Source organism: Nicotiana sylvestris, chromosome 10 (assembly GCF_000393655.2).
Source record: "Nicotiana sylvestris chromosome 10, ASM39365v2, whole genome shotgun sequence".
Classification (NCBI taxonomy): Eukaryota; Viridiplantae; Streptophyta; class Magnoliopsida; order Solanales; family Solanaceae; genus Nicotiana; species Nicotiana sylvestris.
In genome coordinates this window covers 5,387,803-5,402,526 of record NC_091066.1, presented here as the reverse complement: position 1 = coordinate 5,402,526, position 14,724 = coordinate 5,387,803, and the positions used below count along the sequence as shown (strand labels likewise).

The 14,724-nt window shown below is 34.6% G+C and overlaps 1 protein-coding gene and 1 non-coding gene across 3 annotated transcripts; one reads left to right on the top strand and one right to left on the bottom strand.

Annotated features, from left to right (window-relative positions):
• Positions 1–2,314: 2,314 nt before the first annotated feature.
• On the top strand, positions 2,315–6,870 carry LOC104229637 (probable protein phosphatase 2C 40). Of its 2 annotated transcripts, none has more exons than XM_009782302.2 (4): positions 2,315–2,671; positions 4,316–5,419; positions 5,674–5,938; positions 6,508–6,870. In XM_009782302.2, the coding sequence occupies exons 2-4, from the start codon at positions 4,322–4,324 to the stop codon at positions 6,633–6,635; spliced, it is 1,491 nt and encodes a 496-aa protein (XP_009780604.1). In that variant the 5' UTR covers positions 2,315–2,671; positions 4,316–4,321; the 3' UTR covers positions 6,636–6,870. The 2 variants fall into 2 exon arrangements, with proteins under 2 accessions (XP_009780604.1, XP_009780605.1); XM_009782303.2 differs by having other exon boundaries at positions 2,383–2,666.
• A 2,517-nt stretch (positions 6,871–9,387) lies between these two features.
• Positions 9,388–9,459, bottom strand: TRNAD-GUC (transfer RNA aspartic acid (anticodon GUC)). Its single transcript has one exon. It is a non-coding gene; the product is annotated as a tRNA-Asp (tRNA).
• Positions 9,460–14,724: the final 5,265 nt, after the last annotated feature.

Genomic DNA, 14,724 nt, shown 5'->3' with positions numbered 1-14,724 from the left:
ATTATCTCCATGTGACCTATATGTCACAAGTTGTAGCCGTAAAATCAACCACCGATGCTTATATCACGATGACCTGCCTACATCACATCCCTAGAATATGTCACTTCTCTGGACCCTACGTGAACATGTGATGCTTCGTGCGTCGTAATAACTTTTTCTGAAGGATTGACACTATTTTGATTTGTGAAATCAGTCATTGATGCCTGTATCACGGTAAGCTGCTTATATTGCCCCCTTGGGATGCGGTCCTTCCCCGGACCCTGCGTGAACCCGTGATCCTTCGTGCATCGGGCTACCCTTTTTCTAAAGGATCGACACTAGAAGGGGGAATTTTGGAGTAAAGGTAAACTTATCTTCGTGTGACCTATAGGTAACAGGTTCGAGCCCTGAAATCAACCACTGATGCTTGTATCACGGTAGGCTGCCTACATCACACCCCCTTAGAGTGAGGCTCTTTCCTAGATCCTGCGTGAATGCGGGATGCTTCGTGCATCGGACTTCGTTTTTTCTAAAGGATTGACACTTGAAAGGGGAACCTTAGAGCAAAGATAAAATTATCTCCATGTGACCTATATGTCACAAGTTGTAGCCGTAAAATCAGCCACCGATGCTTATATCACGATGACCTGCCTACATCACATCCCTAGAATATGTCACTTCTCTGGACCCTACTTGAACCTGTGTTGCTTCGTGCGTCGTAATAACTTTTTCTGAAGGATTGCCACTATTTTGATTTGTGAAATCAGCCATTGATGCTTGCATCACGGTAAGCTGCTTATATTGCCCCCTTGGGATGCGGTCCTTCCCGGACCCTGCGTGAACCCGTGATCCTTCGTGCATCGGGCTACCCTTTTTCTAAAGGATCGACACTAGAAGGGGGAATTTTGGAGTAAGGGTAAACTTATCTCCGTGTGACCTATAGGTAACAGGTTCGAGCCCTGAAATCAACCACTGATGCTTGTATCACGGTAGGCTGCCTACATCACACCCCCTTGGAGTGAGGCCCTTTCCTAGACCCTGCGTGGACGCGGGATGCTTCGTGCATCGGACTTAGTTTTTTCTAAAGGATTGACACTTGAAAGGGGAACCTTAGAGCAAAGTTAAAATTATCTCCATGTGACCTATATGTCACAAGTTGTAGCCGTAAAATCAGCTACCAATGCTTATATCATGATGACCTGCCTACATCACATCCTTAGAATATATCACTTCTCTGGACCCTACGTGAACTTGTGATGCTTCGTGCGTCGTAATAACTTTTTCTGAAGGATTGACACTATTTTGATTTGTGAAGTAAAATAAATAAAATTTTCTTTCATTATTTTTTAAATAGATAAAAATAACTTTCCAACAAAACATAATTAAGGCCTCACACTTAATAGAGGTCTGAATCTTACTCATTCAGATCTCAGGTATTAAGTGCATTTGTTTTTAAAGTTTGAATTTTAATAATTCAGATCTTAATCATTATGTGTGTTTAATTTTTTTGCCTTCACAACCATTTAATGGGTCTGTATAATTAAGATCTATAACAGAGACTTAATTTCATTAAGAAGCTATCACATATTCATTATTAGCTGCGGCCACCGCCTACCATTATCAACTACCACCATGCTACCACCACCATTAAACTCAACCACCACCACCACTCTACTACCACTACCTCCAACATCACCACGCCATCATCATCCTCAATCATAGTCGCCACCATCATCACCCACTATCCACACCACTCCGACCACCATCATTCTCACCCTCAATCAATACTCATTCACCTCAACTACCACAACTGACCACCCTATCACCATCAACAACAACCACGTCAAACATTGCCCATCATTAACCTACCATCACCCATTCACTACATTCCTTAGTCACAACTACTACCACCACCCGCCATTATTAACTATCACCACCCACCACCACTATCCTCAATCATAATCGCCACCACTACCAATCACTATTAGCTACTAGCATGAATCACCATGATCAACCAAAACTATCACCAACCACCCTCTCTAGTCGGTATTCATCCATTAACCATCACCACCAACAACCATCATATTTTTAAAAATTATATATTTTCTTGATAGAATATTAGATTAGTTAATATTTTATTTGAATTTTATATTTATTAATTTTTAAATAAAAATAAATTTTATATATTCAAATATTAAAAATCAAACAGTTTAAATTATTTAGTATTCAAATCTTAATACATATCTTAATATATTCAAATATATATTCAGATTCAAATATCTTAATCTGATAGACGTCTTAATCTTAAACAAGGCCTAAGAGTCCCAAGCCAATTAGGAAACCTCCCAAAATAACAAAATAATAAAAAGCCTGCACTTTGTTTTTTCCTCAAACTACTGTATAACAAAATTACCACCATTGGTGTGAAGTGAATCTTTGTACAGAAATTCTGACTTCCTCTATCAACGTCATCCATAGAAATTTTCTCCAACCGAGCCGCCCCTTTTTTTGTTTCTTCCATTTAATAAACGCCATCCAATTTTATCACAAACTTTTATCTTTATTTCTCTTTGTTCCTTCTGTTCTTTAACACTTTGCTTCTGTAAACAATTTAAACTAAGCACACAGATTGAGCATTTTCAGCTTCTTGGCTGTTTTTGTCATCTGGGGTTAACATCAAAATCCAAGTAAGGTTAGTTTTTGGTTATAATTTTAACTTATATTGGCAAATTACCAGTTATTTTTGTTTTTCAGTTATTTCAGTTAATGGGGTTGGTGTGGATTGGATTAATTTGCTGCTTTTGTTTTCCATGAGAAACTAGCAATAATACTGATCTTGTTATTGTAATCTGCATGTGCTATGATTTTATGTTCATTTGGGAGATTTTGGATTGTTAATACTATATTTTTGTATAATCTTGTCTTGAAAATGGTGAAACTCTTTGTAAAAGATTTGCTTTTTATCAATTTTTTTTGCTTCTGTTTTTCAGTTATTTCAGTTAATGGGTTGGTGTGGATTTGCTTGTTTTGTGTTTTTCATGAGAAACTAGTCATTTTCATGTTGTAATCTATATGTGTTTTATTTTCATATAGGAAATTTTGGATTGTTAACAGTATCTTGGGATGTATAATCTTGAAAATGGATAAATTATCTGAAAAGGATTTGTTATTTATGACTTTTAGTAGTGCTTATTAGCAGTGTCGGAGCCATAATTTTTACTAAGGAGTGTCAAAATATAAAAATTAAATACACCAAAAAGTTAAGGGGTGTCAACGTATAATATATATACGTAAAACAAAAAAAACATATCTATCGATATAATGTAATTTTACGGCGAAGGGGTGTCGATTGACACCCTTTGGTTGTATGTGGCTCCGCCACTTCTTATTAGTTGGAGCCTTGCTCCTTTAGTGATATGTTGGTCACTAGGTTCAAGACGTGAAAATAACCTCTTATCTGAAATGCAATAGTATTACTTACTACTGGGGAGTTTTGACGCAATGATCACTGGTTAAAGATGTAAAAACAACTTCTTATCTGAAATGCAATAGGAAGGTAGTGGACAATATATGCCAAAGAAGCTAGTATTACCAATTAAAATCTAGAAAAGAACAAGAAGAGAGAGCGAATGAGAATATCTTTCTTAGTGAGCTCTACATGGCGTGAATTCTGGATTAGTCGGACCAGTGGGTACCAGATGCTAGATATCCAGCCTTATTTTCTTGGATTGAGTTGGCTATATGGATCCATTTTCTATTCAACTTCATCTAGCATGCTAAACTTTATATTCCAACAAGGATTAAAATAGTGGTACAATATCCAATCTCAAATGAGCATGTATAATTTTGGGCTTTCGCAGTTTTGGTTTGATCTAGGGTGATGTTCACGGTTTGATCTAGGGTACTGCAGAACTGTGTTGTTTGGAATAAATAGATTCTAGAAATGAAAACATCTAGCGTTTCTAATTTTTCCACCACACAATCAAGGATAAGCCAAGCAGGGCTATTTCATAACACTTGTTTATGGCAATTTGCTACCTGATTAATTTCTAGTTTACGAGCGATTATTTGAATTCCCTCCTTGGGAAGGAGAAGAAACTGGAGGTTCTTTTTTATTGACTAGCTTCTTTGTCCGTCCAGTGTGCAGTAGTTTGTTTAATAATTTTAAAGTAGTTGAGATTTGAGAATGTCTTGTAATAGCATACTCAAGATTCTTGAGAATATGTATTCACATCAAAACAAAAATTGTATTTGCTGTAAAATACTATGTAGCGTAGTATTGTCCTTGGTCTAAAAATGGTATGGGATCTAACGGAGATTGTTGACTTGTTTCTAGGCACAAATGATGGGTGGACAAGCAATAACTGATCCTGGAGCGGAAATCAAAGTAAGTTTTGGATATCACTGTAATTCCAACACTGATGATTCTGGCGATGAATCAGATGGTATTGACATGCGTCCTGGAACTAAACTTCGAAGAGCCAACAGTTCCTTCTCTTGCCTTTCTGGTGCTGCTCTAAGTGCCAATGCCACACTAGCTAACACAAATATTTGCAACGGATTGCTTGGGGCTGAGATACTGCCCGCACTGGATTCACCTACTTCATTCCGCAGGATACCCTCTTCTCCATCCTTTTCAAAGTTGGATTTATTGTCATCGTCTTTTCAGAGTAGTTTGTCAAACTTAAGTTGTAGTCCGTCCTCTCCAAGTGAGCTAGCTGAAGACAATTCATCTTCAATGAAATCTTCGAGTGAAAGCTTCTTTAATGCAACAGAAGTTAAAATAGCGGGTGGTGCTGCGGGTGAAGACAGAGTACAGGCTGTCTGTTCAGAAGAGAACGACTCGCTTTTCTGTGCCATATATGATGGATTTAATGGAAGAGATGCAGCTGATTTTCTGGCTGGAACATTGTATGAAACAATTAGACATTACCTTAGTTTATTGGACTGGGAACTCGAACGAGATTCTAAAGTTAATAAGGGCTCATATGTTGATTGCTTTGGTAATGCGCTTCCTTATTTAGATGTGGAGAAGCCGTGTACCTCTTTTAAGCAAAAAGTACTTAATAGCCTGGAACAGGCTCTTACTCAAGCTGAGAACGATTTCCTTCACATGGTTGAACAGGAAATGGATGACCGTCCTGACTTAGTATCGATTGGATCCTGTGTATTAGTTGCGCTTCTACTTGGGAAGAACTTGTATGTGCTCAATGCAGGAGATAGTCGAGCTGTATTGGCAACTTGTGGTGAAAGCATCGTTACTAATAGTGATGGACGATTGCAAGCTGTTCAGCTTACTGTTAGTCATACTGTCGATAATGAATCTGAAAGAATCCAACTATTAAAGAATCATCCTGAAGATCACTCAACGATCGTGGGTGGGAAAGTCAAGGGAAAGCTAAAGGTTACTCGGGCACTTGGAGTTGGTTACTTGAAAAAGGTGCAACTTCTATTGCTTTTGCTTTGGTGCACCTTATAGTTACCTTATACTTTGGCGCGCCTTATCTCAAACTGCATTTTTTGTTTCTTTAAATTACTGAGAATTTTGAAGTTTTCATTTATGTAGCCAATTTATGCTAATGGACACTAGATGACTATCGTTGTGGCATCGTATTGGTGCCAAAATTGATATAATCTTTTAATCTTTTGCTTCTTACCTATTAGGAAGGATAACACTTCATTTTCTTATTGCAGAAGAGTATGAATGATGCTTTGATGGGAATTCTTCGCGTCCGAAATCTAATCAGTCCTCCATATATTTCTGTACAACCGTCTCTGACTGTACATGAAATATCAAGTTCTGATCATTTTGTTGTACTTGGAAGCGACGGTCTATTTGACTTCTTCAACAATGATGAGGTTGTAAAGCTTGTCCATTCTTATATTCAACGTTACCCTTTTGGCGATCCAGCCAAATTTCTGCTGGAGCAGCTTGTAATTCGAGCAGCAGATTGTGCAGGTAAGACATCTGCATCGATATCATCTCCATTCGACCATATCAACTATTTTTTTATCTGTGGATGTTCTATACTCCCTCCGTTCCAATTGATGTGACACTCCTTCATTTACAGTCCGTCCCAAAATGATACTTTTTTTATATTTAGTAACAATTCAACTTTAAAATGACCATTTTACCCTTATAACCAGACAGTTATCTATGACTTATTTTAGATTACAAGTTTCAAAAGTCTTCCTTATTTCTTAAACTCTATGTTTAGTCAAATACCGTCGCATAAATTGGGATGGACGACGTATTAAACTTAATCGAACAGTACCTATTAGACTACTATTTCGACTGTCAGCACAATTTTGCTTCCTGAGGGTATAACAAAGTCAATGAAACTACATTATATGATAACCACACAACCTATCACATACTACTAAGCATTTTTTAGTTTAAGTAGTTAACACAGTGAGATCAGCAAAAGAATAGAATTTTGAGCTGATGATCCTCTGAGGTTGTATCGGCTATCAACTGCATTGTGGATATAGCTGCGAAAAGTTTGAATTAATTCAATAAATTTGCAGGATTTAGTAAGGAAGAGTTGATGAGCATACCAGCTGGGAGGAGGAGGAAATATCACGACGATGTGACAGTAATTGTGATAATCCTTGGAATGAACAAACGAACCTCAAAAGCATCGACTCGCCTATGAGTTTCTCAATCTGAAGAACAATTTTGTCTATTCTTTTTCATTTATTTTTGTATTTTGATCCTGAGGTAAGGGAACCGAGGTCCGGGATAGGGAGGAGAGGAGGGGGTTGTTTTGCTTATGTTAGAAGTATTATGTTATTCACCATTTTTAGATTTGTTTGAACTTGTTCTGCAAAAGACCTTCACTTCATTTGTAATCTATTGTATAGTTTGCTTATGTTAGAGTTATTATGTTATTCACCAGAGTTCAACTCCCATTAGAGGAAAAAAAAAACTTAGATGACTTTTCTTCTAAGTTTTGGCGAGCAAAGTTATCCGGTACTTGTGCTCAGAAGCGGATCCATGATTCAATCTTTATTTTGTTTACATTTCTTGAGTCGAGGGTCTATCAGAAACAACCTCTCTACCTTCACAGGGTAGGGTACGGTATGCGTACACACTACCCTTCCCAGACTCCATTTTGTAAGATTATCCTGGGTTTTCTAGCTGTTGTTGTAATCTTTATTTTGTTACCATTGAACTCATTGCACTTTTAGAGTATAATTATCGATTCAAAATTTATTAAATTTTAGTGATTTTCCACCTTCTTACTCGGTATAAAAAATGCATATGTTGAGGTTCAACATGTACCCTAACTACATATGCTTCTGCTTGTAATGGTGGAAAGTAGTAGGTAATCAATAAACTAGTTGAGATTAGGGGTGCTTATCGGGCGGATAAGGCGGATAATTACACTTAAATAAATGTAGTAATCCGCTAGCCATCTAATAAGACAACGAACATATTGATATCGGATTAACGATTATCGGACGGTTTATCGTTTAAACAAAATTGAATTTTTTGAACAATCAATACCAAATGGCCAAATGCATAGTTGAAACTGTCTGTTTATCATTGTTATCCACAAAACAATTAGAAAAACCCACTTACAGACAAACTTCAAACTCTAATTGTAAGTGAAGTAATGAAACAAACCCAACTTAAGTAAAATGGCCCGGAGAGGAATTCAATTCATGTCCACTCATAATTCATGAGAAGCCAGAGACGACTACTATTAGCTACAAAAAGTTCTATCAATCTATGTACAACTGCTTATGCAATAATGTAGCAACAAGTTTATATACATAGGGTAAAAGTGTAAATATAAAAATTGTTAACGGGTTAACGGTTTACCCAATAAGATAATTGAGTAATCTACTCCCAAACCGTTAAGCCGTTAATTATAAAATCTTAATCCGTTCATCTACTCCGATAATCCGATACCAATAAGCCTAATCGGTTCGTTTAACGATTTCGTTCTCTTTTGAATAACTTTAGTCGAGATGCAGGCAAGCTAATCCGAACATCATCGTCGTCAAATATTGTGCTATAATATAAAATAAAATGCTTTTATTCTGTTTTTAAGGTAACAAACAGAATCTTACTGCTTACAATTATAACCAATGGCTGAAGAAGACACATCTAGATTTGCCCTTTTTTTCAAATTCTGAAATGATTCTTGACTTTTCGAGCCCCTGAAGGTTATATATCAAAAGATGTGGTCTGGTCAGCCATTGAGTTTATGCCTTTTCAAATATGCCCCATTGTACTTCTAGTTAAACTGAATTTAAAAAGATTATTTTACGAAATTAATCGAAATGTACGTAAATTCAAATACCATAATTATCAAATAAAAAAAATTATGTGCTAAAATAATAGGCAAAATATTATGTCAGTTTTAATGTGTGAAGATTGTTTTCATTTAATATAAAAACCATGGTGTTCACCATATTTCTTTCTCTACTTATGATTATAAACATTTTATTTATTTATTTATTATAGAAAGTGTGACTTAAATTTATTTTGATGTGACAAGTATATATGTAAAACTCCATTAATTTAATGGTACTTGGACAAGAGCTAAGATTTTACCAAAACCTAGAAACAATAGTCCTTTGGCCCTTTCTAAGCATTTCTTTAATATTATATTTTAAATTTTGCTGCTACCAAGAGTTGTTGTGCGATGAATATGATCTTTCATTCTTAATTAAAATTTTTGATTTCAAACTCTGAAATTGAATATGCTAGGTAAATCTGGATTAATTGGGGATCCCTTGCTCTTCAGGGGTGCCCTCAGTGTCGAAGAACATGTACTAGGGTGTATGTGCGACTCATTTACATCATGAGCTGGCACAAAAACACTAAAACGACTTTTACAGTATCAATGATTAGTACCGGTGAATGGGATAAAATGGAAGAAGAAACTTCATTCATTATCTATATATATGTTTTTTAAAATTCTATCATATCCCTCTATTGTGTCTGAAGAAAGGGAGCCTTGGCGTAACTGGTAAAGTTGTTGCGATGTGACCAGGAGGTCACGGGTTCGAGCCATGGGAATAGCCTCTTGCAGAAATACAGAGTAAGGTTGCGTATAATAGATCTTTGTGGTTCGGCCCTTCCCCAAACCTCACGCGTAGCGGGAGTTTAGTGCACCCGACGGCCCTGCCCTCTATTGTGTGTGAAGTTTATGGTTTCCGTTAGTATAAATATTATCATCTGAATTTACGATGATAAGAAATTCTCCATTAGTAACAAATGGTTATCCATTAAACGGAGGAATGGAGAAATCAAACACCGAATAGAAAACCACAAAAAAAAAAAATCCAAAATATTCTAATTCTGCCTGAGCTAAGAGCAGGGATCGAACAGGGGTTCGATGGTGTTAGGAGCCATGACTCAGCTGTGAAGAAAATTGGTAACAAAAAAAGAGACGCCGTTGCCGGGGATCGAACCCGGGTCACCCGCGTGACAGGCGGGAATACTCACCACTATACTACAACGACTTTGTTGTTAATCTCGTTGGTTTTTATAAATATATTTTATATAAATAATATAATATATGTCGACTCTGAAATTACATTAAACTAGAATATTACTAGTTCCACAACCATAAATAACTAAGAATTCAAAAAGAGTGACTACGAAAAACTTGTCATTTATCTTCAACAAGGTGATGACTAGCTAATATATAGCCAATGGCGGAACTAAGCAGAGTGTAGGGGGTTCAATATATCGAAATCCAATCGTCGAAAAATTACACTATGTAAATAGAGTAAAAATATTTTTTTTTTAGTTATATGTGAGCTGTTGAATTCCCTTTTGACATGAAGAAAAATTCAAGTATTAATATCAGTTAGCTAATCATCGTGTAGCAAAAGCAGTGGCAAATCTAAAATATAACCTACATGTTCATGGGAATTCAGTAGCTTTGTCAGATTAATCGAGCGCGCTCTCTCTCTATCTTTCTCTCTCTCTATATATAATTTTTTAATCGAGCTCCATATATATACGCACTTTTCTACTTTTGTGCTTGGACTAATTCGATCATGACTTGGACTCGGGCCATCTCCGCACCTGGGTTCGCCACAAGCAAGAACATGGGCAGATGTAGCTTGATCGTAATGGTTCATCTAATTGAGGGCATTGCATATGCTATTATATTACTTTTAAAATTCTCTTTTCCCTCTCAAATTAACTTATTTATTAAAAGTAGGGTATACATAAGTCGGGTTGGTTCAAATTTTTTAATTATCAAACCAAATCAATAGTGTCGGGTTTTTAAATCTACTAGTCTTAGGGTACGCGCTTTGCGCGTGTACCTATATCAATGAGTATATAACTTTGACAAATTACATTTATATTATTAATTAATATATTTAAATTACAAACTACAAGTTCAAACAAAGTTAAATTCCTAAAAATGATGAATGCTGATTAGCTAGTTCAATAAAAAAAGAAATCATGTCGCACTAAAGTTCTTTGATGCCATATTATGATTTGTAAAAGCTTTGTGACAAAATCTTGTGAAACTTGTTTATTTCCATGATCAAATACTGGAAAAAAAAAAGCTAACACAAAAAAAAACTTTTATTACTTATGAATTTGACTGTAATATCCCTAATTTTAGACAAGGATATATTGGTCATTAGCAACTAATTTTGTTTTTTAAAAAAAAAGAATGAACCAAAAGGGCCCAAGCCCACTAGATGAAAATCTGGCCAATAGGAAAAGAAAGTAAGGGATTAAGGGAAGGGGCGGAAGGCTCACAGGGGTGGGCATATATCGGGTAAAATCGATCACCCGAATCGTTAATTCTTTATTGGGTTATCGGAATTGGGTTATTGGGTTAACGGTTCGGTAACGGGTTAAATTTTTTTTTATTGGGTTATCGGTTCGGGCTCGGTTTGCATTTTTGTTATTGGGTAAAAACCGATAACCCAATAAGAATGATATAATTTACTAATTTACCCTTAAGTATATACTAGGGATATTTATTTTCCTAATTCCCTCTTCACTCTTCAGTCTTCAGTCATTTGTCTCTCAGTTCTCATTCTTATTTCCGTCGCAGCCCCCAAGAGTCAAGACGCAAGACTCACCACCAGTTCTCCGCCAGACATCAGTAGATACTGCACAGAAGTGGGAGCGTGCTTTTGTTAAGAAACAACAAAAGTTGGCAGTTTACACGTTCTGGCAGTTTGATTTCTTTGTTTTATATATTGCAATTTTTTTTAGTTGTTTTATGTTATCGGGTAAACAGATAACCGAACCGATAACGATATATAACCGATTAACCGATAACCGATAACCGATAACCAATATCTTATCGGTTTGGTTATCGGGTTATGATATTTGTAAACCGATAACCGATAGGCAAAATCGATAATGTTCAAAACCGAACCGAACCGATGCCCACCACTAGGCAACAATGCTTTAAGGGAAAAGAGAAGCTTTTATCAGTAAATTTCAAGAAGGAAGAAGGAAGAAAGATTATCAAGCTTCATTATTGATTCCTACATAAAAAGGTCAATTTTCCCTTTCTTTGATTCTTCTTCAGTTCCTAGGATTTCTTTAAATCCCGATTTATATGTTCATGGGATTCTATCGTGTATTGAAAATTTAAGTATCAAACAAAAAAAAAAGATATTATAGACAATATACTATTTAAGTTTTAACTTATACACATGAGTAAAGAAATTGAATAGTACATGGAACTAAACTACATAAATGCCTTCTTCTTTTTTTAAAAGAAGATTTTGGACTAATTTAAATTACTCATAGCATGGGTAAATATGATTCAGCGAATTAAAAGTCAAATATGAAACCTTAAAGGTTGGGTATTCTAAATTAACTAAGAATTAGCCTAAACAAGGAAATTAACACGAGTTCAATGTTGACGTGATTATAGATTGATTGAAGAAAAGTCGTACAGATCGCTCGAGGTGACGAATTTGGTATTTCGACACAAGTACTGTGAGTAGTAATCTTACCGCAATTTGTGTTTTCATAACCTGCATGGTTTATATATGATTTTGAAAATAAATGTATTGCCGATGCTTTGAAATTGCATGTCGGACAAGTCCTTTACTTGATATGATACCGAACAGTTTACTTGAGATGTTTACCGATTAATCTAAATGTTTTCACCGTTACTAGATATGTTTTACCATTACTTGAGATGTTACGATTATTTGAATTATTCTCACTATTACTAGACATGTTTTACTGTTACTTGAGACATGATTACTGTTACCAAAATAAAATAACAAGATTTGATAAGAAATGATATGCCCTTTATTATTTTAAAAATACCTTTGTACGGGTATTTACTGTTTACAAGAAAGAGTATAAATGGGAGGAAACTTTGAAGGATCCCGTAGCTAACGGCGGGCTCGTTAGACCTGGTGCACCTCGTATTCACAGATTACCGATTAAAGTTATAGCCCTCGCTAGTGGGAAAGTAGAACTAGCATACAGTAACAGTTTTCCCTCGAGTAGGGACCTACAATTGTATTTGACTCTTATTATGAAGGGGTCCACACAGAGATACAGATTACATGATCTTTTCTTGGAACCTTCCCAAAAATATTGGATATGACAATATTTACCGAGTTTATTACTGAATTGTTAATTGATTCCTGCTTACATGAAAACAGACAAGATTGATTGTTGTTACCGATTCTGAAAAAAGGCATTTATTTCATGATATTTTTAATTATTGTACGATCATGTTTTCTGACTTGTCCCATGAAAAAAAACGGTTGTGGTTAAGTGTTATCACTCACTGAGCTAGCGACTCATTCCCCGCTATTTTTTTTACAGAGACAGCAGTTGACGCGATTGAGGATTTCGTTAATTGGAGTATACAAGTTAATAGTTCCTGGTGAGCCCCACACTTGTTCGCATGGGCGAAGAGTCTATTTATTTGTCATCGTCTTTGGTTTTGAATTCTTAGAGTCGCTCCATAGTCATTTTTATTAGTGTTATGGTTATTCATTCGTTATATTGGATATTGCATTTGTTTTTCATATTTTTGAAACGGGATTAGTATTATTATGTTAATAAGTTTTGTAATTTTGGTGAAAACTCATTTTTGGTTAGTTGACGAGGGTTGTGACTGATTTAGGTGAATATTGGTTGGTTGTTATTTGTTTATGAGACAGGAAAACTTTTGGATAGTCCTAAAATAGGGGAAACTCTGTCCGATTTTCTGTAAATACCGATGAGGCTTACTTGAGGGCACTTGCTCCTAAGCGCCGGTCATGATCCTAAATTGGATCGTAACATTGACAAACAATGCTAATTGAAAAATCGAATCTTGCGGTCTTTTAGAGATTTGCGAATGAGGAGGTTGGCCATAGTTCCTAGAATAAATAGCTATAGAACAATGAAAACTCTAAAAATGAGTAATATTTAATTAATAATATATAACAAATAACTTAATATAAATATATGCAGAGTCATTATTTGTTGGACTGAATGCAAAAAGAAAATTTTTTATAATTAATGACAATTCATTTAAAAATATTTTGTACTCTACTATTTCATCTTTATTGCTTCAAATTTGTATTTGTACTAATTTGACCCATAATATTATAATATAATCCATTTTACTTTATTTTCTTATTTCTTTCACCGCAATGCTTTCTAATAGAACTAAATTTATGTATTGTAAGAGTTTTGCTGACTTAAAAGTAAGTTTAATCATATGATGAATTTGTAAAAGAATTGAATTGAATTCATTTGCTAATTGTTTGAGATTAACTTAAATAGTCATCCACCCAGGAAAATAGCTGAAAAATATATAATATAGTATATGCATATTGGCTAGCGACCGTAAATATTTTAGTCGTGCGATCAAATGTGTAATTTTTCGTTGTTAGTTTTTCAAAGACTTAATTATTTATTCTCAACATTAAAGGAAATAAATATCCTTGGTTTCAAATTATTAATATTAGTTTATCCCGACTTAATTATTCATTCTCAACATTAAAGTAAATAAATATCTTTTCTTGATTCTTTCTTAATATTATTTTATCCTAAGGTTTAAATATTCAATTGAAATTATAGTTTATCCACAAAAAGTTTTATTTTAAAATAATAGTAAAATAATATTTGACATTTTACTTTTGGATCTTTTAAATAAAATTTTAATTGACTTCAAAATAGGCATTCTACCTATTCAAATAAAGACTTTATAGGTAAAAATTTATTTAAAATCTTTCATACTAAGTATTCAAATAAGAATTCCTAACTGATAATAGTTTCGTTGATTAAATTAGTTTTCAAATCCTTCCTAAAATTCTTATTTTAGAGAGTTAAGGTATTTGGATAAACTTTTGAGGGAAATCTACAATTTTTTGGGTAGTAACAGAAGCTGAAAATTTAATTAGAAATCGGCCAAGCACAAATTTCTGATCTAATATTGGTAAAATTATATTTTAAATTTATTGGTCAAATACAAACTACTACTCTCGGAAAGTACTTTTTCTAAAGAAAGCATTGACAAAAAAATATTTCAAATTAAATAGACGACTATTTTATATCATTCAAAAATTCGTTCTATGTTAGATAAAATATTAATTACAGATAATTTATTAAAATTTTAGATATTTGTCTAGAAAATAACACAAGCATGTAAGATGCAACGTTTGAGAGAGAGAGAGAGAGAGAAAATAGGAGCCACAACTTCTTTAGTGTTGTAATTAATACCTAAATATTAGGAAAATTATTAAGATACAAAAATTTAGATAGATAAAGTTGTATTTAAT